At 44.4% G+C, this 27598-nt stretch overlaps 1 protein-coding gene across 1 annotated transcript in view; it reads left to right on the forward strand.

Annotated features, from left to right (window-relative positions):
- BACH2 (BACH transcriptional regulator 2) overlaps positions 1 to 27598 on the forward strand; it is a 688374-nt gene that overhangs the window by 478617 nt on the left and 182159 nt on the right. Inside the window, exon 4 of the mRNA XM_078648259.1 lies at positions 15564 to 15818. Coding sequence (XP_078504385.1) covers positions 15564 to 15818 — 255 coding nt within the window. The remainder of the gene's footprint in view (positions 1 to 15563; positions 15819 to 27598) is intronic.

Here is a 27598-nt window from a genome sequence, read left to right on the forward strand (position 1 = left end):
CCACGCCCGTTTTTATTAGGGCCCAGCACCGGAGGGGGAATCGCGGTCGCGCTGAAGAGGTTAAAAAATTGTAATTTCACATTGAATATAAACATTTCCCAGAGGATGGTCTTTATCTGCTCTCCCTCTATCCCATTGTGCCCACCAATGCTCAGAGATGTTTTAAATTCCACTGTATTTATTTTTGTGAGGAAAAAAATTCAGCTCAGAACAGAATTTCAAGACTTTTCTTTTAAGGCGCCTACCACTCCCTCAGACCTTCTTCAAATTTGGAGTTTGCGTACAATTTTTATATTGACAATAGGTATCAAATCCAGCAAATATGAATGTGTCTACTTGTTCGGACTTAATGTTCTCTGATGTCAACCAGTTGATCGAAATGAGTAATATTTTATATATAATTTATGAGCACATAGTCATGTCATGGGGGTTAGAAACTGTGGCTAAATTATTTTACTCCAGCTTAGCTCAGAATAAAACGTTTGAAAACCATTACTCGATAAATAGGAAGTGTGCCTTTACTGCCATTTTGAAGTTGTCGTATTAAGGGGTTTGGGTCTTTGTTCCAGGAAGCAGGCATTCCAGTGGAGTGAGGCGGAATCTGCGTATTATCTGAATTTGTATTGGTTCAGTGTTTTGGGATTATATAAATGGGTGTTTGGTGAGGACGTGCAATGAGCAGGTGGGGGCGCAGGTGATAAGATTTCTGGGAGGTTAGAAGGGTCTAGTTCTTACTAAATAGCTTTGTTTACAAAAGTGAGGATTGTGTAGTGTTTCTCTGAGAACTGGCCTTTTGGGTGCCTATAAGACTAGGGGATTTTTCGATCTGGGCCATAATAGTAGTGGTAATAATAACAATAATATTGATAATTAGGATGTCAATCTTGCATTTCCAGTACTGTTGTCTCATATGGGGAAGGACTAAATCTGTCATGCTGTGATTAGAACTTGTGACCTGCAGCTCTTACACAGCTGCACCACTGAACACTTGATTCACCGAGCTGCCAGACTGTGGACTGAATAGGGTGCAGATGGTCAAGTTTAACACTTTTACATGTGGCGGGAGTCTGAGGAAGAGTCAAGTGAAACTGTCAAGTTTATTTAAAGAAAGAGTTGAGCGGAACAATGTTGTTGAACATGTTGGCTGACCTGAATGGGAAGTCGGTGCAGGCTTGTTTTATGTTGAATGGATGTCGAGTTGCAAGAGTGATGATGATGGTAGTGAATGGGTGCATTATGCAGTCGTAATGAACTCCCAGATTCAGGGCCCGAGGAGTACTGTGTCCGTGTGAATGAAAATGAAGGAAACTGTTCTAATAACCGTGAGGCAGTCAGTAACCCACTTCTGAAGTTGAGGGGTGAGGGATAGGGATGGAAGGTGTCATTAGAAAATGGTGGCATAAGAACAGGAATGAGGTATTGATGGGGCAAAGAAGAGTGGTATGGAAAATAATAGGGGAAACTAAGCTTTGATCTCTAGGAAACTCCTACAGAAAGAGTGTCTGGTACCATATTGCTGAGCACCAAGACACTTTCTATGACTGATAGTCAAGATAGAATGAGAAGGCTGGTACTAAATGGGGTAGGTGGGACGGGGGGTTAAAAAAATAAAGAACACGTACTTTTGTAAGGCCGTCGACTCTCCTCCAACATTGTCTCTCATCTGCTTCTCTTCCGGAGTCAGGAAGCACACAGGCTCCCCGAGCCAATCATGACGCTGCTGTCAGCATGACAGAAGCGTCGTGATTGGTCTGAGCACCGTGGTTCAGCACTCAGACAGGCAGTGGGAGCCTGGGTATGTTCCCCACCCAGAGTGTGCAATACAGCCCAGTTGAGGACATGCTAAGTGTGCATGACAGGTTGGCTGGCCCAAGACGGACAGCCAAACCACCATAGGTGCTTAAGTCCACATATTTCCTCCCCCTGTTGACTGTGACGACAGCCAAGCACCCCCTGCCCCAAAACCTGCTTCAGCACGGAAAAATTAAATAAGAACATTGTGTTGTTGTCATTTTATTTTTCCTTCTTTGCATTGCTGAAAAGCAGTGAGGAGCAGCCACTGTTTAATACACAGGTTTTATGCTGATTGAAAGAGGATATTAAGGTCAGCAGTGTCAAAGACTGTAGACGGCTCAAGCAGAATGATGTTTGAGTAGAGGTGAATGCGATATACATGGTTTATATTTGTGACCCGTTTGATGTTAGTGAACTATTCAGTAATGTTTGTACCAATGTTCTTTACTCACAACATCCACATCCTCTCTTTAATTTTGTTTGTGTTCTTTCTAAATACCTTCCTTATAGACACAGCACAAGACCTAAAACCAAGAGTAAACAATTAGAATAGACCACCTGAAACAACATGTGTCTTCATCCACGCCAAAGCCCTGTGAATTGCTGACCGCAGGGGCCACCATTCTTCATCACTGTCTTGTCTGCCTGCTTACCTGAATGAATGTGTGTGTGTTTTGTTCTTTATTTGACTCCCCGTACATAGAGTTAGAGACTTGGTAGATGGGTCGCAGCTTAAGATCAGACAGGGATGAGAAGTCCCAAGAATGAGAGAAAGCTGAGGGGGAGTTCCTTTGTAACCTAGTGGATAGGTTCGCATATGTCTCTCCATGCTCCGAGCATGCCACTCATGGAGGCCTCAGTCTGTGTTTTTGTAAGGTGGGTTCCCTGTTGGTTTGTATCTGTGGGATGTTCAGTGCTGTAGAGCACGCGTCCAAAGCAAACAGCAACAAAGGGGCGGCAGGCTAGTCCAGCCTTAAATATATATACCTGCCTAAACTAGAAGCACACTGCCTCTAGTGCTGGTTCCTTAACATGTGGCACAATGTAAGCGCTTGTATTACTCCCGTACCCCCAACTCCTCCCCGCCCAGTCCCCACCTTCCACCTGTTGTGTCTCCGGTTAGAGTGTTAATGAATGTCATGCAGGTTTGCTCACAGACCTCTGAGCTGTGACAGGTAGGTGGGCTTCAGGGATGTAACACAGGTCCCTGCAGCCCTGCGATGTAGCAGCCCCCCACCCACCACTCAGGATATGACTATATGTGAGATATGAGAGCCCAAGGGTATCCCATCACGCTGTCCTGGAGGCCCCCTTTGTTTTGTGTTACCCCACTGGTGAGCTCTCTGGAATGGACTGTCTGTGAGGCCGAACACTCATGACAGGGACAGCACAGCAGTCCATGGGAGAGGATAGAAAACGGGTCTTCCAAGGGGGTGAGGTATGCTGGGATTTGCAGACCCGGTACCTTTGTAGTACTCAATAAACGCAAGCTTTCTGTCCTGGACACAAAGGCCGAACTAGAGACCCTGCCAATTTTTGATTATTTCGTGATTTTGCGTACACTTGGAGGCCTTTTAACGATAGAATTAGTTTATACTTATATGTATTGTAAGACTGGCTTTCAAACAAGTTACAATAGTTTCAACTGTTACCTCACTTGGATGCAGGGTACATATACGAGCCACCACTTCGGCGATGGATTTCTGATTGCTGTTTATAAATATTGCCCGCCTTTTGACAAATTCAAGATTTTGAAGTGTATGATACCACAGTGAAGCGAGAAGGTCAGGTTTGGTTCAATCCAACGGGGCAGCTGCAGAGACTCGTCCAAGCCATGCAAAAAGGGGAAAAGACTTTCTATGTGGAGTTTCATTAAATCAAACCCGCGGTTTGGTCATGACGTTTTCAGACAAAAGCGCGATTTCTCGCCTGCCCTGCTTACATACAACGTAGTTTCTTGAAGCTGGCAGTCTCCTGTGATTTAGACCGTCTATCCATTCAAAAATTCCAATTAAAAAAGGAAAATGTAGCATGGACCAATGCTTGGAAAGACAGACTGGAGGATGGGCGCGTAACTCGGGGTTTTACTGTGTTTTGACACACACTCACCGGCCGGGAGATGGAGACACTTGAATGTGCGGGTGTAAATCACTGCGGGCCTCGTCTTTGGGTTCAAGGGCGCGGGGAGCGGCGCACGTGCTCCCGGTGCCGCTTCCGACGCGCTTCCTGCGTTGATGCGCGTGCAGCACGCTGCCCATTCTAATTACCCGCCATGACACCGCCAGCTGCAGCCCGGCGATTTACGGCTTGAAAGCCTCGCCGCGAAAGGAATGAACTTGAACTGTTTTATTAGGGGACGCTTGTGAACTGTCGTTCACCCTGTGATGGACTGTAAAGCATTTTATCATCTTTACAAGAGGAAGAACTGCATCCGAGAAGGGACCGCTGTGCTGGCGAATGCTGCTGTTGTGTGGAGATATCTCTGGTGGGTTGCCAGGCATGTAAAGCGTTTTGAAGGTTTGGCACAGGCCAAGACCTTTTGATTTTTGAAAAACTTCTGTATGTAAAATAAACGTACCCAGAGTTGGTTTCAGCCAACTGTATTCATCCCTTGTTCTTGTTAGTGTGAAATGCACCTCTTTGTTCCACCCACCTCCGCATACAGCATGTGGTAAGGTGTCAACCCATTTCAGTCCTTTCCATCCCTTTCTGTGAGTGACAACATTCTGTTCTTGCGCAATGTGCACTTATACACAAAAGTAGTCTCTGTTCAGTTTTACAAAAATATATACATATGCAATTATTGGCAAAGCCAAAAGTTGGCTGCCAATGCCAGACCTATTAGCTTTACTGGTTTTGTTGTGGTCAGAAGAACACCAAATATAACATTGATATACCATTTTTTTGCTTTAAATATCTGCTGGCATCTATTATGAAGGTCTGTTGAAAGTAGTGGATACCCATTTTGTAATTAAAGATGCTTGCTTGTATCACAGCGATCACACAATCATGTATCTTGATGGTCTTTACGCCACTTCTGGAACACACGTTACATGTAAAGCCCCAACAAGACCTGTGGTCTTCTCCCTACACAGCTGAGTATAACTTGCGCCTTTCATCAGTGATAGAATATACCCCACAGCTGTTTAATTATCACAGGTCTTGCCAACGCACTGTAGCCCTCCTCTCGCGGTAAAAATCTTTTAGAATTGCCATAAATACTCTACATGCTTCTGTAACCTCACATGTGGGTTATATGTTCCCTTTTCCTATGTCCCTTGCTTCAAACATCTCATAGGTCTGGTCCGCACACCATAAATTCTGCTCACAATAAAATTCAAAAACATTATCTTCAAATGAACAAGCAGTTGTATATAAAATACTTGCAACCACTGTAATCAAAAATGAAATGTAAATAGTGATAAAAAATTTATGAATTATAGTGTAAAAGGATAGCCAATTGGTTCTTAATTATCCAAATTTGTAACTACCTGTGTTATTAGTTATCTTCAGCTGATTTCTTTCGGAAAATTCTGATAAACCCAGCATGGCTGCCAACGAAGGAGCAAATTGGCATCCTCGACTAGTCGGATATTCACTCGGCAGTGTAAATTAATGAGAGAGTGTCTGGTTATTTGTATTTTGTTAATACTCTGGACTTGTAGAGAACGCCTACATGTGTACAAAGCTGCTCCTGTCCATGGTCCTTATTGGATTTTACAATCCAGAGGAATTCTGCCAACAAGTAGAGTTGTAACCAACAGTAATGCTGTTGTGAATGAAGCAGGTTTGAAAGGGATAACTTCGATCCTGTTGGGACAGAAAAGTCCCTTCCATGGTAGTAGACGTGAACCGTCGCTTTGTGTACCCTAACTGCGATGATATCTGGGTTCTTGGTAACAATTTCTGATCATGAACGAGCACAGACCATGCATGTGTGCCAGGACCTAGGCCTGTCTCACAGATTGCAGTCTGAGTAGACCTAGATGGGCACACTACCCTCATAGTGTGGTGGAGGGCTAGCACCCTCACCGAGATCGGAGGACCACCTGTGTGATGGTGGCAGCATACAGTTTTTATAGTGAGTGATCCGGTAATATGGCCCGGCCTTCTGACCTCTGTCATGGGAGTGGGGCATACTGTCCACTCATAGATGTTCCACTGATATGTGCTCAGCCCCTCCATGGCCTACATAAGGGAAGATGTGGGGACAATGCGTGCACATGTGAGTGCACTGCGCTGGTATGTGTGTGATACTGTAAGTGCTACAGTACATGGGGACAGCGCGTGCATCTCGGAGTGCACCACACTGGTATGTGCATGAGCCTATGAGTGCTATTGTTCATGGGGACAGTGCTTGCAGGTGCTAGTGCACCATGCTGGTGTGTGTGTGGGCCTGTGAGAGCTACAGCACATGGAGAGAATACGTACAGGTTAGTGTGCATCACGCTGGTATGCGCATGTGCCCACCAGTGGTGCCGTGCAGCGGTATGGGTGCAAAGGTGCCTGTGAGGGGTGCAGTGCATGAGGGCCTGCGGCTCCCATGTTGGGAGACCCAGGGCCTGCAGGAAGAACATGTGGAGGTAAAGGGGCTCCGCAGAAAGATTTGTAGATTACTACATTCTTGAGAGCTGTGTGGGACACACACACTAGAGGAAGGAAGAACCAGGATCTTCAGTACACCGCCGCTGGACTCTGTGATTTTGAAAGAAGTCACTTGTGAAAGGGCCTGGACACATTCAGGAAGGAGATGGGACTGATAATAGAGTCTTAAAGAGAAGGAAAGATGGCTTTTGAGACCTTTTGATACACATATCACTGAGGCTGACATCCAGGTGTGATCCTCTTGCCACTCCCCTGGCATGTGTTTCAGACTATCAAGTATGGCGACACTCCGGCTGTAATAGATGGCTTTCTGTAGGAAGAGCACAACAGAAGAGTGGGCACTTCAAAGTGGGCAACCCTCAGGTTATGAACTTCAAAGACAGAGACATTAAATCACATGTGTGTCTGGAAATGGATTATAGAATGGGGAGCGTGAAATTTCCAAATTGTCAAACTAAAGCTGTACATCAGTGCAGAGAAGCTCATCAAGAGTTCTGCTAGTTATGACCAAGACTGGGGACTGAGGGTCTGCCAGTGTCTCATTCTGACTGAGGGGACATCACCCTGGAGAATCAAGAACACTCTCCTGGGGCATCAGCCTCTGCCTGACCTAACACCAGATGGACCCTATGAGGAGAAGGAAATTGCCTGGAGGCAGTGAGGTCCAGTGGGGATCCTGCCTAATGGATCCCAGAGCACAGTGTTAGATTTTGGTCAGTCTGGAGAGTTGCGCTAATCGGGCCACCCACCCATGTTCGTGGAACGCGTCCCCATTATGTTAGGTGGGTACCAATGTGAATATTAAGGACCATCTCCTTGGTGCGATGCTGTGGTGAAAATAAGGGTGTTGCCCTGATCAGAGCTGTGGCCCAGAGAGGGACAACGCCCGGAGTAGTCTAATCACTACACCCCGTATGCCAGGTGGCAAGCATCAATGTAAGCCGAAGGCTGTCATCTGTGAACTCAGACCTGCAACCCCAGGTCTGTAACCGGAGGCAGACTGTGCTTACCGTGACAGAGGAGGCGCGCCGTGGAGATCTAGACCCTATACCGGCCGTGAAACCATTACCTCTGATCGGCTTCACCAACTGACATTGACCACAACCTAGGACCACTGAACACTCCTGCGTATTTTATCTTACTTTATCTCCAGTGGGAGTGGGTAAGACTGCACCTTGTCACAAAGACTTTGTGGGGGAATCGGCTCTGACTGAAGCACCAAAGGCGCTGAGATACTTTGGACTTTTAATAGCTGTTGTGGGACTTCTAAGGCTTATATTTTCTAGTTGGGCCTAACCTGGATGTTGCTTCAAGTAAATAGGGAGCATCCTCAATCTGCAGCTAGAAAAGCAGAACGCTGGTGCCTGTGCTGACAGTGCTAGAATACAGACCTTATGAAGAGTGTGCGAATATTTAGTTTGTACCTTATATTGCTTTCTGTGTATATAAATACTAATTTTTATAATAGAAAGTATTTCCTGGACATTCATTTATTGAATTGGGTTGTTAGCCGGTGTTCATCTTACACCTGCCTCCTCCCTGAGATGCCTTAAACCGCTAAACTCGCGCTATCACTCGTTGTCAAGGGCGGTAGAGGTACCTGGCCCAGTTGCTTAGAGCCCATAGAAGGCCGGACCTGGAAAATTAGGAGTAAAAAGTCTCAACCAGCACGGTTGGGTCTAGTAACTCGTGATTGCCCTGTGGCCCTCTGAAAGGGGCTCTTGAAAGATCTATATATAGTGGAAATTGAGAAAGGGTGGTAGAAAGAATTTTTAACACAGGTGTATCTCTTTATTTCTGCAGAAGAGGGTACATAACCAATAAAATATTAATGTACTTAATTATTGAGCAATGCTTGTTTGTTTGGATGATTGTCCTTGTCTGCTCCAGAAAATAGCAGAAGGTTGATTTTGTTAGCTGTTCATTGTGATTTTCAGAAAAAAAGTGCGCTTCCATTTTTGGGGCGAAGGGCTGAGACTGCAATTTACTATAGTTTTCCAACATTTTCTTTTGCTTCCACTGCTGTAATCTGTAATTACAGAAATCAGTGTGTGCACTGCCGCACTGTACAATTATCCTTCCTGAAACTTTAGTGAGGAATGAATTATTAATCAGAATCAGCTCTGTAGTGTTTTGCAGGCATTCACCAGAATGATGTGTAATTAAATGTCATTATTTCTTTAATTGTGCTAGTGTATTATGCTTGAGTAATTGATAATAAATTGGTTTCCAAAAAATCCTGAGAAGCTTCAGGTTCCTTGAAAGCGCTGACTGTGCCGCCTTGTTAAACTTTGCTATGATTGTGTGTAGTTTCTTTCAGGGAGCTGTGTGGCTCATTGTAAAATCTGCAGAAGGAGACTTGTGGAACCGTGAAGCCTTCTGTGCACTAGCTATGCCAAGAAACAATGATCCTTTTGAGTTAAATCTACGCAAGTTATGTTGCTGTAGCAATATTGTGTCTGCTTCTTTGAACGCACACGGAGGTTCTGTACCTGCACGTGCAGCTATAGTTTACTCTTCAAAACAGACCGGGATGCTACATATGTGTCTCATATTTAAAATAAGTCAGCAGGGCCTTTAAGCCGTCCAACATACTTCTGAAATTGTGTGTCAGCAACAAATTTATTTTAGAGATGTCCATTTGTACATTTGGTGAGATTAAGGAATATGTGAAATATTTTGATTTTTAAGTCACTTTTGTCAAATATTGCCGTGTCTATTACAGGGCTGAATTCCAACACTTTGAAGTCTGTGGATTCTATCCTATAATTAGATTTTTTAAATATTTATTTTGCTAACCCTTTGATATCAGTTTGGTTCAATAAATGTATAATTAACAGAGAAATGTCATGTCCTTTCTTCTTGTTGACATTTAAATGAATATTAATCACACCACTGGTATAGATTTTGGAAAATGATGCGAGGGATATATAGATTTGTTTGAAGTCACACAACCATACACATTTTGCGCTAATTGCTGACTTCTTAAAAGCTTTTGTGTTTGTTTAGCAATTCCTTTTCTATTTTCCCCTGGTTAGTAGAGACACTTACCCTACCGAGTCTTTCTTCACATACGGTGCTGTACATTTGTAGTTATTTTTAGCCCAGGTCTGAACAGTAGGCGGCTTCCCTTTGGAGCAAAACCTTCTGGTATGGGGTATTTGGTTTCTGCTGAATGGTTTGGGCAACGAGGGACTTATGAGCAGATTGGAGGATAACCAGATGCCTCCACCATAACTTTTTATATGCTAATCACATTCTGCGTTTCAGTGGACTTTAAAAGCAATTAAACTTGCACAGTTTACAAACTAACATTACAAATGCATAGTTTGACAAATTCTTTCGCGCACCATTGAGCAGGAATGACAAACACATCACAAACTATTAAAACCATGGCCAGTACCTTAAAACCTAACAAGAGCCTCGAAATACTTAAAACATTACCTAAAAACACACAACCCTTAATCATTAACCTTTTCCCTTAAATCAACCAATTCCAAATCATGTTCCCTACAGACTATTAACCGTGATCTACTCACCCTAAAGGTATTGTGCTCTCACTCATTTTCCCAACCTCTGGTTAGTCTCATTGACTTCCTTCGAAAACTGTTGTTATCAGTCTTCCCACTCTCCCTCATCAAGTTGGTTCAGCTGATCAGTACCTAAACCAACTTGCAACTGAACCCTGTCCTTCTAAAACCTGCCTTTTCTAAACTTAACAATCAATCAATTTACCTGCTCACCAGCAACAACAATAACACATATTCCTGTTAAATAACTATACTAATGAAAAGACAGTCGAACTCCTAAATTGTATACTGAAGACTATAACGGAAGATGAGTCCACCTTCGTACTGAGTATTGGGTGCATACGGGTATTCCCCTCTGACCAAGGGACCTTGTTTCAGCACCTGGCCATGCTCTTCTGCCCCAAGATATTGGAGATGGAACCACACGGAGACCAACACTAAATTAAACTGCACGCTGATGCTGCTTGACAGAAACAAAATCCGGCCAGAATAGTCCCGAAATGCATTGGGAAGATTGATTCATGGGATATGTGATCAGAAGAATTCTTGTCATTAAATGAAGTTATAACATGCCTAGTGTCTAGGCAATGTGAATAATTGACTAGATAAATTGAAGAAGTACCAGAGAAATTTGATGAGTTGGACAAACTTGTTCAAATAATTCAGTAGAGTGCACAGTGGGGACGTTTCTCCCTCACAGGAAAACGCATCTAGCTTTATGTTAAATAAATGTCACATAAAAAGCCTCTTCATCTAGGTAATGCACTACACTGCACATCAGCTCCATATTTCCATAGTCGCTCCATCTTTTGAAGCAAAAACTAATCCCAACAGGAAAAAAACTAATAAAAAGGTGGGAAATTAACTTCTGAGGGTGAGCAGTGATAGGTATGGCAAGAGAAAAGGCCTCTCACCTCCTCATCATTCCCTGTAGCCTTTAAGCCCCACCTAAGCCAATGAATCACCCAATCCCCTCCCATGAACACACCACCTGCCTGGTGAATTGCCTGGTGGTTTGGTTCTCGAGATGGCCTTGCTCCGAACATCATCAGACGCAAGTACAACAGGGCTGTCAGTAATGTGTTAAATGCTACTTTAAAGTGACAGGTGTGCATTATAAACCATAAGAACAGTGGTGAGTGCCTTACATCCTAACAAGAACCTCACAATACATAAAACATACCTAGCAAATCCACAACCCTTAAACCTCACCTTAACCTCTCCATTGAATTAAACAGTTCAACATTCTGTTCCTGTGAACTTCCCAAATGCTACCTACCTAACCCAAAGAGTATCTGTCCTCACTCCATTATCCAATCACTTGGCTATTCCAATTTCCATCTATCAAAACTAAAAATCATCATTGTCAATTTCCTTTTAACCTCCTTCCCGTACTTTCAGCTTGTTAGCATATTAATGGAAAAACAACCTTCAGATGAAGCCTGTCCTTCTAAAACCTGCCACTCAAAAAATGCTCTTCCTACAAGTTTTTCTGCCCCACATTCTATTTTATACTCAACATTAAGCCTTGTCCCTTAACAGCATTGTCAATTTGAATCCCATTTCTAATAAATATGACTCCATTGCCAAATAACAAAAAATGTACCCTGTCGGAATGAAGCAAATGATAGTCCTCACAACATAATTCTCTGCGTGGTGCTCTTGCAGACCATTCCTCTGCAAAATATTTCACTATGCAGTTCACGTTCCATCAACCTTTGTCTGTCGCTTGTGGCTCTCATGCTCTCAAAATCAGTTTGGTTTCATATCACTATCGTCCCTCCCCACAACTGTTTCAACAATTTAGGAACTGTTTTCATATCCAGCAGGCAATCCTCTTTAGCTATACAAGGTTTTGCTCTCCTAAATGAATCTACAAAGCATTCTGGCTTGCTCTCTCCTTAAACTGGTGAGTTAATATCGGAAGTAAGTGCTCACTTTCTCCAGCACTGAACCTCTATCCTAGTTATATTGAAAGGTTGTAATTCTCCCTATACCCTCCCCATCTGCCTATCCAGCCGCGCCAGCTGCCCAAATTGCCTAGTGTTCGCTTCCACCTTGCTCCCATCGAAAGAGACACCGTTGTTCTGAATAAATCAAGTCCAGGCAGGACATAGGGGAGAAAGCCAGTACTACTTTGGCAGACATGGAATGAAAGTTACTCTGTAGCTGTACCTGACACTTGGATAGGATGGTCTTCAACTAACTGTGGAACATCTTAGACCTTGCATTCTTCAGATACCACATTCCAAGACTGGCACTGCCAGTGCCAGGTGTTTATAACTGTACCCGAAACAGGTTTCCTAACATTCCTTGACACTGGAGGAAAAAATAATCATACAACCCTCTCCACAAAATGCTTCAAAAGCTGGCATGTTACCTTGCCAGAGAGGGTAAAAATCACTGGAAAGCTACCTCCCACCAGAGAGTTAGAGTGAAAGGCGCCCTCTGATATGAGGCACACAGGTGGTGATATAAGTTGGTACAAATGCTTTCGAAAATACAGAGCTTTCTGAAGAAAGAAAACATATTCTTGCGGTTTGGTAAACATAGTCGAGCTTGGGGAGATTCCTGGTAGCCGGACCGAGTGGGGCCCCCCTCTCTTACCGAAAACATCTGTGAAAAACCTGGGCATCTGGTTGGTTGACTCGCTCAGAGTTGAGACACAAGCAACTACTCTAGCTGGCACCTGTTTTGGACTGTTGGGAGGATTGAAACCTGTTATTGGCCTATTTCAACCTCATATTCTTTAGAACATGGGAATGTTGGGAGCTCCATTGAAAACAATGGAGTGCTCCGGGCTTATAATGGCTGGTATAAGCCTGGAGCTCCAACATTCCAATGTTTCTTTGTTCACAGCTCTGGCTGTGAACAAAGGCTTCAAGGAGCCTGAGGGGATTCCGATCCCCTCACGCTCCCATAAGGCTTTGTTCTTTTTGTTAGAACATTCTGCCCTCTAGTGACAGAATGTTCTAATAGCCTTATAGCCCTTCGTAGCTGGGCTATACCTGCTATTAACCGCATCGGTGCGGCGCATATTTTCGCTAAGCGCAAACGGAAACCTATGGGTTCATGACGAGCTCAGCTCGTCATGAGCGTACGAGAGGTGTACCTCATGACGAGCTGAGCTCGTCATGAGCGTCGAAGGGGTTAAAGCCCCTCTCCCTTGTTAAAGGCCTTTGGCTTGGGCCTTTAACGCTGGAGAGGGCCTTTAATAGCCGGTATAGCCCTCTACAGCGGCCTATAAAGCTATATTAGATGATTATTCAATCTCGCATTTTATCTTAACTGCACTACTGTAACATTCTTTATCTAGGCAGTAAGAAATTAATCTTAAAGAGGCTAAAATCGATCCAGTACGTGGCGGCCAGATTGCTGTTTTCCCTCCCTAAGTTCTGTCTTACTTTGAGGTTTCTTTACAGGCTCCATTAGCTCCCTGTTGAGAGACGTATTCAGTTTAAATCCCTTAGTACGGCACATAAGATCAGGTGCTCCCATATTGCCAGATCTCATGCAACCCAATGTTCCAACAAGAGCACTTCGCTCAGCAAGCTCAACCTGGTGGTCATCCCACGGTCCCAAACAAATAGAGCGGGTGGCTGCTCATTTTGAGTTTTAGCTCCGGCCCTCTAGAACAGTTTGCCTCTCGAGCTCCGGAATATTGAGAACTATGTTCACTTTAGGAAAAAGTTCAAAAGCTGGCTCTTTGCTTACTAGAGGATGGCTACCCTCTCTCCTGGGTAGCTTCTACTTGTTTTGGTGGCTCAATGGCGCAGCAATGCGCTATATAAATTTTATTAACATAACATATTAAGCAAAGGCTTTCCTAAATGTAATTCACTCAAAAATGATTTTGGCTTGCATGAAAGCACACAATCCCCATTTTATTATTGTTGTCTTCTCGGTCCCCTAGAGAATAATACTTTGTCAGTTGTATAGACAAGTAGCACTCCTCACTCTTCGTGTGATAAACACTATGCCTACCCCAATCTGTGCATCATAGCTATGTTTAAAAAACCTTGTCCTTAAGCTTACTATTTGGCTTATTCTGTGTTCATGCTGGGTTTTCTCGATGCACCTCTTCTTTCTAGCCTAAGAAATATGTTAAATTGCTGAATAGTGGCACATGTAACTTAAACATTATACCAGTGTCTTTCATATAGCCTAATAGCCCGCCGTAGAGGGCTATACCGGCTATTAAAGGCTCTCTCCAGAGGGCCTTTAACAAGTGAGAGGGACTTTAATAGCCGTTATAGCCCAGCTACGAAGGGCTGTAAGGCTATTAGAACATTCTGCCTCTAGAGGGCAGAATGTTCTAACAAAAAGAACAACGCCTTATGGGAGGGTGAGGGGATTGGAATCCCCTCAGGCTCCCTGAAGCCTTTGTTCACAGCCAGAGCTGTGAACAAAGAAACATTGGAATGTTGGAGCTCCAGGCTTATACCAGCCAGTATAAGCCCGGAGCACTCCATTATTTTCAATGGAGCTCCCAACATTCCAATGTCACAATAAGGCACTAAAGAGCTGGAACTTTCTCCCCGGGGTTCGTAAAATCCCTAATAAATAGATTGGTGTGGGAACGCTTCTGTCCATAGCAAGTAAGAAAACCCTGCATTTTAAATATGTTTAAAACTGGGTGGAAAGAAGGGTTCGTTCATTGTCACGATGATGCCAATTCGTGTTTAGACTCAACTCAAAGCAGTTAACGAGGGCTCTCTAAAACATTTGCTTCAAGTAAAGTCTGGTGTCTTGAATCTTTAAGGACAAATATAGTACTCAACTGGTGGAAATCGAATCGTTAACTGTTGCAAAGCACCACGAGTTGAATTTAATTTCATCTGCAACATTTTTGAAAGTTCATTTGAGTGAGCAAAATGCACTTTTGTTGAAATCTGCAGAAGATGTTGCAGATTTAAAATGTAGCAAATCTAGAATTATGTGAAAAGCAGTTTGGTTGAGGAAACATATTACTCCATCGGTCCTGGTTATTATTTTTCTTTATTTGTGGCATATCTTTGGAGGTGGGTGGGATCTTGAAGGAGAGGCCCTTTGCTGGAATTATTTCAAGAACTCAGGGTAGAGAAGCCTTCTTGATATCTCCAGAAAGTTTCTTGAGCGTTCTTCTATTTCCGTTTATGTTGTTTTTCTTTAGAATAAAATAAAAAATACTTGCAACCACTCACTTGAAACCACATCATCTTTGGACTTCTACCCCTTCCTCAAATAGCCCCATCTGTTTTTTTCTTGCACATTGCGGCATATTTAGTTTTCACACCACAAACTCTTTGCGCTATTCATAAAAGATTGCAGCTCCCAATCATGCACATTATCACATGCTGCTGCATATATGTTCCTTTTATCTCAGGTACACCCATTCTCTCAGCAGTAGTAATAAAAAAAATTGGGACTTACATTTTCTCATTTTGTGAATTTTTAGTGATGACCACTCTATAATTATATTGGGGATTTTCCTATATTCATCTAAAAAAGTTTACTCTTTCTCGTTTAAAATTAAACGTATAATCCTTTGCTAGTGATCATGTAGCCCTAATGCTGTGATGTTAGACCTCAGATACTGTCTCACCCTTGGCTGGATTTTTCTGCAATGTCATTGTCATGCTAATTCTCTTCCAGGGTCTAAACGGAATGTCGGTAGATGAGAAGACTGAATCGCCCATGTACGTGTATGAGTCAACAGTCCATTGTACCAATATCCTCCTGTGCCTCAACGACCAGCAGAAGCAAGGCATTCTCTGTGATGTGACTTTGATCGTGGAGGGAAAAGAATTTCGGGCCCACCGGGCAGTACTCGCTGCGTGCAGTGACTACTTCTTTCAGGCTCTTGTTGGACAGATGGAGCTTGACCTGGTTGTGAGCCTGCCAGATGAGGTATGACTTCATTATGAGTGGAACTAGAAGATGTGCTGTATTTTTTTTAAATGTAGACACATTTTCAGTGACTGTCCTCCAATCATGGTGTCAAGGACCCTTTCTGTACTCAAAGACAAATGATCACAGTTGAATGGAAGGCCGTCTGTGGACGGCCAATCAGAATCCTCAGAAGATGGTCCATTACTGTTATCCCTTTACTTGCTTACATGTCCAGGGCAGTACTTCCACCTCTCACACAGGGACAGTGGATTAACTTACAGTACTGAGAGTTATAATAGTGTGTCTGGAATAGACCATAAACTGAGGAACATCTCAAACTGGTTTACTTTTGCAAATCAGGAGGGGATCTCCTTTTGCCTCTGGCTAGGAAAGCTGCGCAAGTGTTATTTTAGATTAGATCTTGGAAAAAATATTATTTATGCTTGCCTGGTCAGAGTTGCATCTTGTCCTATCACTCTTCATCAGAGCTTTGATGGTGTCCCTGCACAGTGGCAGACTGTGCAATCAATTCTTTTAGTTGTGACTGATTTTGAAGAAAGCTTGGCCTGAATCTTCGTAACTATGGAAAGGCACTCCATTAAAAATTAGCAGGCTGCGGAGGGGCAATACAAATACAATATACAAAAGTTTGCAAGGGGGAGTTGTTTTTAGCATATAATTTAATGTAACAAAAGCAGAAGCCAAAGAGCTAACCTTGATTACATACAAGAGTTAAGTTAAGAAATACTGCACCTCTATCCCATCCACCCACAGTAGTTCCCGAACAGAGGATGGTGTAATGGCCGTTGTTGCATCCTAAACAGCACACATCTAAGTAGGCTAGCACGGCAATAATCACACAGTCATCCAGTTCAAAGAGACAGACCATTTACATCCTCAAGTGCTGTGCGTGGCTGTCAGTTGTATTCTGGTAGGGACTTGAAGCTCCGCCCACATTTTTCTTTGGCTTGTGTCAGTGTCCACTGTAAACTGTGGCTGTTCATTGGTCAGTAGGCTTAGTAGTCCGTCCTTAGTACCGCCGTGTCTCATTTTGTAACCTCCCATGGCGACACCCTCTGTTACAGGTGTTGTTACTCAGTAGGCTTTAATTACAGCCTCCGAACACTATTTTCCCAAATTGCTTTGTCCTGCCTGCTATTGCAGGCAGGACACCCTCTCTACTAATGCTTTTGCTTTTTTATTATAGCACGGGTGCCAAACGTATTTGCAATGCAATAGGTCTCACATTTGCAACAGTTTAAGCTATTGGCATTGTAAATGACAATGCCTTTTATTTATCTGTTTTAAAAACAACACATAAATAAAATGCAATGTCATTTACAATGCCAATAGCTCAAACTCACGTAAATGCAAGACCAATGGCATTGCAAATGCTAATTTCATATAAGAGAACATCAAAAAATCTGAGACATTTTTTCTGATCATGGAATGTTGAAGGAAAGGCACAAGTATGAACGGTAACTTGGCTAGGGGGGTATAGCTCAGCAGAACAAACGTTAACACAACCAAGGAGACCACTCCACCTGGACAGTGTGTCTTCAGATCTTCAGGGGTGTAACTTTCACCTGCAACCCCGGTGAAGCAGAGCAACATTCACCCAGCTTAAGACCTATCTATACCTGCCAAATACAGGAATATCAAGAAACGGCTGCTACATTTGTAGAGGTAGAGACATTTTATGTTAGGTTATTGTTTCTCTTGTCTTAATGGTAGTAGTGATGCTTGTGGGTTTGAAGGAATAAAGTGTCACAGACCAATATATGGTTTCACCTCAAAACATTGACATGTGCTGGATTTGAACTCTTGTTTTTCACATTTATTGTGTGTTATGTTAATAAAGAGATGCATCCATCTGTGTACCAGGAAGATGTCTTAGTATTTGGAAACTATCTCTAGTGGAATTGGAAGAAACTGATATAAGACATGACAAGAAATATTTCTTTACTGTCCTCAGGATAGTGTAACTTGTGCAGTGTATATATGGATTTTCTCCGCGTAGCCTATACTTTTCCGTCTAACTGTTGGAGCAGGAGTTGCCATTTGATTTTTTTTGCAGTATTTTTAATACTTTTGTATTTTTGATAAGGTGTGTGTAAGTTGCTGCTGACTGTATCAGTTGCAACAGAGGTATAATCTAATTTCGATGTTATGTCAAAAATCTTTTATCTGATGGTGGGTATATCCTTTGGGATAATAATTATTTTAGTAGGAATGGTACAATTACGGGGGTGTATAGTAGGTTTTATTAATATCAACGTTTTCATATGATGATCTGACCTGAAAAAAAATGCAAATCTTTTCTTTTGTGCAATGTCTGTATTGCTTTAAACTAAGGTGTGTCCTCTAATACACTTATGTGCCTAAATATAGCACCACAAAAATGGTTTTAAGTAGTTGTGAAATGCACAGCTGAGGGGCCATTCATCGATGGTCACTGATGGCCTCTGTAATGGGGGTGTGATGACAGTAGTACTGACGTGCACTGGTTATTGCCCAGTTGTTGCTTGAATCTACAAGATAAGTTAATCTCCTTGCATGACCTTGATTTCTGGTTAAGCATGGTCATTTATTTTTCTGTTTTTTTTTTTAGCTGGGCAACTGGACTTAGAAAATCAAAGGAACAATCAGGGCAAATTAATTGCAGCTAGAACAACCCAGTTTAGCATGCTTGACAGTACAAAGGCAGGGATATAGTCTCAGCGACATTTTTTGCAGCATAATTGCTTTGTAACCATGGCAACACCACAGCAATGCCATTCCCTGTAATGTGTCGGCTCCGCATCATTGCCCTGGGGGCCAGTCAGCACATTCTGCGGCACATGTGAAGGAAGAAAAGGAGGGACTGAGAGGGACGCGTGCCTGTACTGCGAACATGCGAACACAATACATTTTCTGATAGTCTCCCTTCGGCTTAGCTAGCTAAGCGCACACGTACATTAAAATCCAGATTTTTACAAAATCCATGCAGGCATATATACTGGCTTCTGAATGACACCGTAGGGTGGGCTCTTTGTCAATCAAAGACTTCAGATGCTGCTGCTGTTACCAGGATTGCTGTTCTCTTCCACCACATCCCCTGCTAGCACTTCTGACGCGTCTGTGGCTCTTCCCTAAAACATAGCAGGACCCAGTAGAGAACAAACAGCGGTTAAGGGGAGTATGTACGTTTGTTGTGGTATATGGTAACTTGCCTTCAATGTACATTTAGGCGGTATTCTGTGCTTCCCTCCTTTCATAACATTGTAAAATAACTTGAAAATGTTCAGGCACCAGTAGTGGCCCGTCCTTAAGGGCCGAGGCCTTCCCACCCATCTTTTTAGAGATATGAAGAATGTCTGTTAGGAAGAATAAAAGTCAGCCTGACACTCTTTATGTTGGACTCAGGCATCCAGGCAGTATACATGGGCTAAATGCACAGGCGTCTGTCTGCCTGGGCTGAACTCTGCATCGCTGATAATTTCACAGCCCTGTGGGCGTGACATCTTCAGCCAGGCAAGTGATTAGTGGTCCTCCCTCCTCATGATGAGGGAGCCCATCACAGGTAGATACAGACGTTGGCACTTTAGTTTTAAGCCCTGAAATGCCCAGGGTTGACAGTCCATCAGCGACGCTCGTCACAGAGTGGGGTTGGGCCAGCGTTGTCACTGACCCCATCCCACTCTGTGACAAGTAAGGGACTGCTGCCTCCTCTCATTGGCTGATCCATAATAAGGGCACATGAATATAACTAAAAGAAGTCTGATGATTGGATTTAAAAAAAAATCTAATTCATCAGTTCAATATATATATAGTTACCAAAATAACATCCCAATATGTGTACATACCAAACAGCTAAATGTTGTTGAAATCACTCATACCCTCCATTACATCAATAAATCCAACAATTGTAGTAGCCAGAAAAGTACAGATTTTGACAAGTAATGTCAAGCTACAATACCATCTGGGGGGATGGAAAATGGAAAACAAAGTTTTCTAAATCACAAAGCGCCTCTTTCCTGTAAGCAGGTAAAGGAACTTGGTGTGGCTGGGACTGGTTGAGGCGGAGAACCAGCATCAAGCCTCCTCATATTTTTCTTCAGGTTGTCTTTTCAACCCCTCACTGTTTTCAGGGGTTTCCTTAGGACTGATTCTGGGTTTATCTGGTATTTATGCACACTGGAAAAATGAGTAGAAAATGTATTTGGACATTGTGGCCAGGAGGCCGGGTGAGGCAGGCAGTCCCATAAGGAGATGTATCAGTTGTGACATAGTAGTTTATGCGTTATGCGAGAAATAAACAGGCATAATTCAGACTTTCTGATCCCACATGAATAACAACCACAAAACTACATGGGCCAGGCACGTGGAGCAATTATCAATGTTTCTTTGTCTAAGAGGCGGGACCGTGTGTAGGAGTACAGTAAACTTGCAAGTGAAGTGTCACCAGGGACAACAATACCTGCACATTGCTTCTGTGCGCGCCAACTGTGATAATGAGCATGATGGTGTGCTCTGGAAGACAAAGGGGCAGGAGGAAAGTGTAGAAGTGTGGCTCAACGGTTAGAGGCGGCAGACCCGGAGGCTGAGGTCGGCCCGGGACCAGGGTTCAATTCCCGACGCGGCCGGGTGCAGGACCAATGTCAGCGGGCCCGATAAATCTCGACTCTGTGCCACTCTAACCATGGGGTCCCGCGCTGCAACTCTGGGCTAGCTTGCTTAATCTCCACTCCGGCCCCACCACCGCTGGGGATGCCCAGTGAAGGGACCATCTCACAGGGAAAGCCAGGACGGGTTCCCCAGTGGTACAGCGCTGGGACACTCCAGGGTAACCACGTGCTCTATAAATCCAACATTCATTCATTCATTCATTCAAGTCCATTGATTTCACGGCAGCCCAGAACCCCATAGTTATTTGTAAATAGTCGAAATACAAACCTTCATCCTTTTGTGAGTGACTGTGCGTGTCCATCTTCCACCTGGGAAAGATTGTGGCATTAAATATTTTAGGCCACACATTGGTGAATGACAAGAGTGTCCCCCGATCGATGCATTGTTTCCATATTATTTTGAAATACAGCAGGACATTTTTTTTGCCAGCCATTTCCAAAAGTCTCCCAAATCCAACATTTTCTGTGTTTATTTTATGATACTTTAATTTATAACACGCATAATTTATCCCGGGAGGGGGTGTGGGGTAGTATCTAGGTGCAACCAAGAGACAAAGACAACATTTTCATGATTTTGGTAAACTATTTGAGAGGATGTTTAAAGTGACAACCGATTGTTAGACTAGTCCTTTGGCTCGAATTGCATACATTTTGACAGCCCGTTAGAGGCCCACTAATAAAAAAAAAAGTTCATTGTACTTCTATGTGAATGACTGATACCAAAGGCCAAAACACGAGCACCTCCGGAAACCAGTGCACAGCTACTGATTTGAGATAGGCACCCGCATCTTCAGCAGATTTTACAACATAGGACATTGCGATATACTCCAGATGTAGGTGAACGATATGTGACTTTGATAAATAACTTTTGATCGTAAGACACTTCCAACATGTGACCATCTTCTAGAATATTGTTGCTGCTGTAATCGAGCTCCATGTAATACACATGTCGTGCTTTCACATACATATCCCAGGGTCGAGCACACTATGACTCTAGACTAAATAACTGGGGTTTGCAATAGTTTACTTGCAGAACACATACAGATCTTGGCAGCAGGCGTGTTAACCCGGTGAGTTACCTTGCCGAGGTTCCAACCAGGAACTGCAGATTGCACGCAACTACAAAGCAGAAAATGTAACCCTGAACCACCTCATTGGTGCTGCACCTCAAGCTGCAAGTCACACTGAAAGCTGTGTACCGGATATCTTTAGTACATTAGCCTTTTTTTTCCTGAATCAGAATCGGTAACCTGCAGTTACACCCTGATCTCTGTAGCATGTCCTTTACCCCAGAGAGCTGTCTCGCGTGATCACTGCAACGAATCCTCCATTTGTTTGCAGGGCAAGTTGAACCCATTCTGTTTAATGCTTTGTACAGAAATCTGCTCCGCAATGAAATAGAAAGACCTTGTTCAGCACGTTCGACCTAAATTAACTCGAGGTTTAATTACCAACTTGATAATATGTTATCATCCTCGAAAGGATGAAAATGTTATGTTATGTTATGTTATGATTTTATTTATATAGCGCACAGCTACTCAACAAGAGTGTCCCGGCGCTTTCAGAGGGCGGCTCAGCAGTTAAAAAAACATAACAGAGAACAGACAAAAAACAAACAAAAAATGAGGTGAAAAGAAAAATAGCCTAAAGATTAAAAAGCCAGGTCTTCAGGTTTTTCCTGAACAGGAGCAGGCTCGGAATGCTGCGTAGAGCAAGGGGCAAAGAGTTCCACAACTGGGGGGCCTTAAAGCTGAAAGAACGACCCCCGATGCGAGCCTTCCTCACACGGGGCACCACGGCAAGGAACAAAGATTCCGACCGCAAGGAGCGGGCCGGACGGTAGAAGGCCAGTCTGCGCTGCAGATACTTAGCACCGGAGCCAGAAAGTGCCTTATGCACCAACGTCAGCGTTTTGAACATTATCCGCTTTCGGATAGGGAGCCAGTGGAGTGACTGTAGCACCCCCGATGTTCTTGCCCGCCTAGGAAGGCCGTAGATGGCGCGAGCCGCAGAGTTCTGCGCCACCTGCAGCCTTTGGATCAGATACTCCGGAAGCCCTAAATAGAGAGCATTAGCGTAGTCCAGTCTAGATCCTATAAGAGCTTGGACAATGATCTTCCTATGCTCCTTTGTGAGCAGGGGTAGGAACTTCCGTAGCATCTTAAGGATGCCAAAGCAGGTGCCCGTCAGACCAAGAATGTGCGATCTGAACGTGAGGTCATTATCGACCTTGACACCAAGATTTTTGGCAGCCACAGACGGCTGGGCGGGGGGGCACATGTCAGCCGGCCACCAGTCACGCCATTCCGGTTCCGACGCGCACCCAAAAAGCAGAACCTCTGATTTACTAGAGTTGGCCTTAAGACCATTCTGCTGAAACCAGCCAAAGACCCTCTTCAGACAACCCTGAATGCTCTCACCGTCGAATGATTGATCTTTCCTGCAGGTGAAGAGAAGCTGCGTGTCGTCCGCGTAGGACACGATCTGGGCCCCCGAGGCCTCCACGAGTTCCGCCAGAGGGGTCATAAAGATGTTAAAAAGGGTCGGGCTCAACACAGAGCCCTGTGGGACCCCGACTCCCAGTGGCGGCATCTCAGCGGAGCTCGAAGTAGCCCAGACCGTTTGTCGACGGTCCTCCAAAAATGAGGTGAACCATTGGAACACCGTCCCCCTCAGACCGATGTCATAGAGTCTGGAGAGTAAAGCCTCGTGGGGGACGGTGTCGAAGGCCGCCGACAAGTCCAACATGACAAGCACAGCCTTCCCCCCTGCATCCAGAGTCTCGCGGATGACCTCTGACACCTCGAGGAGTGCCGTCTCTGTACTCAGATTAGGCCGAAAGCCGGATTGCGAGGGATGCAGGAGATCATTGGACTCGAGGAAACCCGAGAGCACGCCATGCACGTGCTTCTCCGTGAGCTTCGCAAGAGCCGGCAGAAGAGAGATTGGCCGATAGTTGGCCAGAACCCCGGGATCCAATCCCGGCTTTTTGAGGAGGGGGATCACCATCGCCCTTTTCCAGGACAGAGGGAGCCGCCCCTCTCTCAAAGATGAATTCAGGAGAGGATTCACCAGGGGGTTGAACAGCGGCGCCATCCTGGCCAAAAATTTGGCCGGGCAGGGATCGAGTGGCGACCCAGACTTGAGCGTGGCCAACAGTGCAAGGGAAGCATCTGGGGAGACCGACGGAAACTCCGCCAGAAATACATCTGGCGTAGCCGATGGAATACGTCCCTCCCCGATGCCGCCAGCCCCATCCACAGACTCCACAGAAAAGGAGGCCTGGATCATTCTGATTTTATCAGTGAAAAACCTAGCCAGGTCACTGACCCAGGTCTCAGATGGAACAGCTTGCTGAAGATTCGACCTGGGGGCTGTGAACTCCCTAACCACGGTAAAAATCTCCTTGCAGGAGTTGGCGGCCGCCTCGATCCTCCTGGCGAAGTACTCTTTTTTTGCGCACAGAATGTTATGATGGTACGCTTTAACCGCCAACCGATAGGTGCGTCTGGCCTCCGCGTCGTACTGAGAGCGCCATGCCCTCTCCGCAACCTTGCACAAGCTGCGTTCAGTACGCAGCGCCCCGGTATGCCACGGCGCAGACTGTCGCTCACCCCCTGATCGAAGAGCTCTTACAGGGGCCAGGTCATCCAACCTCTCTAGCAGCCATGCTTGCAGAGTCTCCGTATCCCGGTCCAAGTCACCCACGATAGGACAGGGATGGTCAGCAAATACCTGCTCAAGCAGATCCGGCGTGACTCTATGTAACCCCCTCGAAGCGGGTCCAGAATGGATCGGAGCGCTGCCAGATGGCAGATCACTCCCTTGAATGGAAAATCTGGCCAGTCTATGATCTGACCAAAGTACAGGGAGGAGTTCTATATTCACCAGGGGAACAGAGGAGAACACCTGATCTAATGTATGCCCTTGCTCATGAGTCGAGCCCGACAACGAAGGAGCGAGACCCAAAGGAGTGGTAATGTCAAACAAAAAGGCGAGTCAGCACACTCAAGATTCCTATCTCTGAACGTGCAGGTTAGGCATTTTTCTGCAGTGGGTGCTTTCTCTTATGCAGCTATCTTACTGCAGAGGTCGGCGTACTTTCACCCTCCGTTGAAATGTGTTGTGCCAACATTACTTTTAAGATTGCTGTGATCGTCTCAGTACCAAGGTGTGCGATTTACTTCAGGAAAGAGGCACGCTGTGAGAGCTCTGTGAAGGTCTTGGGTTAGGTCAGAGGTTCATTGTGTACTCTGAGGGTGTCTAACTACAGCGAAAGCCTAACATGGGAGTGTAAGGAATTGGATTACTATTTGGGGTACGTAACTACCCACCTCAAGGAATTATCACACATCTTGTCACTAAATTAACCTGAGCTTAGCCCCATGGTAACTATGGTGCAGAGCAGACCGGCTTGACTTGGGGCAATGTGTAAAGTATTTATGCAGTAATCAAACAGTAATAAAGTAGAAATGCAAAACAATAAAAATCCCAAACAGAATGAAAATAAATAGAGTAAAATGTAATAAATGTAATGACACAAAAACGACAACATTCCAATAAGGGAAACTGGCGATATGAATTTTTCATGTTTTAGGGAAGAATAGTACCAAGAAGCATAAAGTGCCAGTGTTAGTGGTTGCAATAGACTGGACCTATGTGCAGTTCGAGGCTCACCACGATGGACCGCAGGTCGGTTACACCAACCAGGTTCATCCTGGTCAAACATTTTACTTTCTAAGTCCCTTTAAGTCCCAATCGACCATAGGAGAAAACTTTTAAAGTCTCCCCAGGACCTAAGCAAGGCACTTGGTGCCTGATTACAAGTCTGGCGGTCTAGCGACCGCCAGACTCGCTTTGGCACCGGAGTGGTGGTCCACCGTTTTGCTGATTACGACTTTGTAAGTCTTATCTGCAGTGGACCGCCGGCTGCGCCAGGAAACAGACGTTCCCTGGTGGTTGCGCAGGAGCACCACAACGTATTATGCTGGCAGCATATTTTGAGTTCCTGGACCACCAGCCTTTTCATGGTGAAGCCCCACCATGAAAAGACGGGCGGTGCAGGAACAAAGGGGATCCCACAGGGTCCCATGTCCACCCCGCCATGCGGATACATTAAGGGGGCAAAACATGTGTCCCCATGTCTGTATTCCCTCGAGTTCCAGCCCAGCATGGACGTCACCGTCCATACCGTGCTGGAACTTTTTGGCTGTTCCCATTGCTGTGCCTATTTTCAAGGCTACGCATGGGAAAGGCAACCATATTACGAGTTGTACTTATACAACTCCTAATACGGGTGGCAGTCCATGCACGGGTTTGGTGCAGCAGAGCTGGCACCACTGCGCCAAACTCGTTATCTGCCCCTTGGAGACTCACAGGGTGTCTGGCAAAGACCAACAGCAGGTCCAGTTGTCACTGGTCAGCTGGGCAGTTGGAAGAAAGGCCTCTTGTAGCTTGTGTCCCTGTAGCTTGACAAGATCAGCCTACTGACCCTTGGAATCCACTTGTTGGTCCTGGGTACAAGAGAGGGCAGATCCAGTCCTGCAGGACTCCTCTTTGGTCAGAGACAGCAGGTCCAGCCCTCTGTTCATCCCCAGGTCCAGGAGTGTTGGAAGTGGGTGCCTGGAGAGGCCAAATGTCAAGCAGCACATAACATCCACACTTACATACATTTATTGGGAGACTCTTGTCATCCAAAGAGATGGCATATTGTCCCCAATAGAGGGCATGGTGGAACTGTCTCTTTAGTTAAAGATTCTTCAAAAGTCCCAGTCCTCGCTTTCACCTTTTCGGGATTACTTTAAACACCTGCATGTTGTATGATGTACCACACTCACCTGCTATGTGCCCATTCTGCAGTGCACCCAACTCCCTTTGGCTGTGTGCGGCTGAGGTTCATTGCAGGGCCTCCCTGGCCTTGCACTAGGCTTAATTTGCGAGCTTCTGAATTTTTTACAGATTCACCAAGAAATGCCATAATATTGAGAAAAGTAGGCTACACATGATAAGTTCTAAACCTTTGTGCAGATCCATCAACCCGTAACAAAGTTATAACTATATCAAAAAAAAAATTCGCCTTCTCTTTAACTTTGACTCTCTTTGGAATGTCACAGAACTTGAAATACATGCACTGTGTGTAGTTTGGTAATTGCCTGACACATTTGATGCAACTTCACTCTACCATTAAATATAATGTGTTACCCTGTGTCCCTCAGAACCTGGATATGCAGTTATGAGCTACAAAGAGTTCCGTCGGGTGAAGGAAATCTCCTCAAGTGGAATTGTAAAAGGTTTTTCATTAAATGCTAAAAGGGCCTATAAAGGATCCTTCAAACATGTGTGAAACTTCTCATACTCATAAAACACAAATCTTTAAAGACAAATTATTTACAAAAACCACTGACACAACACAACCATTATCTTGTTTTAAATATATTATTTTCATATATCAAAACATGTATATCTAACTCTTTCCATATTTTTCTTTTCAATGGCTGTCCAGAGAACATAAAGAACAATACATCACATTAACATATACATAGTGAAAATTACCAATCTCCTGGTGATTACATACACAAACATGAGACCTTGGAACCACAAATAATCAAATGTCCCAAAAATGTTTTACTCAGTGTATCCTTATATGTTCTTTACATATTCCAAGGATAGCTGACATAGGACATAACGTAATTTCGTCGACGTTTCGATCCTGTGATCAAGTGTTATTCACTGTACATCATGGCGGGGTCTTCCTCAGGACTAAAACAGACCAAATCAATCTAGTGTAAGTCAGATTTAAAAAGTGAGGCTTGGAATGTGTAGAAAAAGGCAGAGATGAGTATGCAAAAATAAACATATTGCCATAAATATCTTTCTTCTCTTCACAGTATTTAGAAAAAAGGACCATAAGAATGGACTGCCAGTTCTAGTATCTGTGCCTTTTTAGGTCTCGCCTGGCGTTAGCAGCGCGCATGAGCTGCCTTCGCCACGTGAGGGCCTTTTGCGATCAATTTAGCCAAAGCTGAACATGCACACGTACAGATGGACAAACAGGGCTGCTCTCGCCATTGACACAAAGCAACATATGCACGTGTACGTACGGACAGTGGACAGTCCAACGCCATCTTGTTT

The sequence above is a fragment of the Lissotriton helveticus genome, chromosome 6 (assembly GCF_964261635.1).
Source record: "Lissotriton helveticus chromosome 6, aLisHel1.1, whole genome shotgun sequence".
Classification (NCBI taxonomy): Eukaryota; Metazoa; Chordata; class Amphibia; order Caudata; family Salamandridae; genus Lissotriton; species Lissotriton helveticus.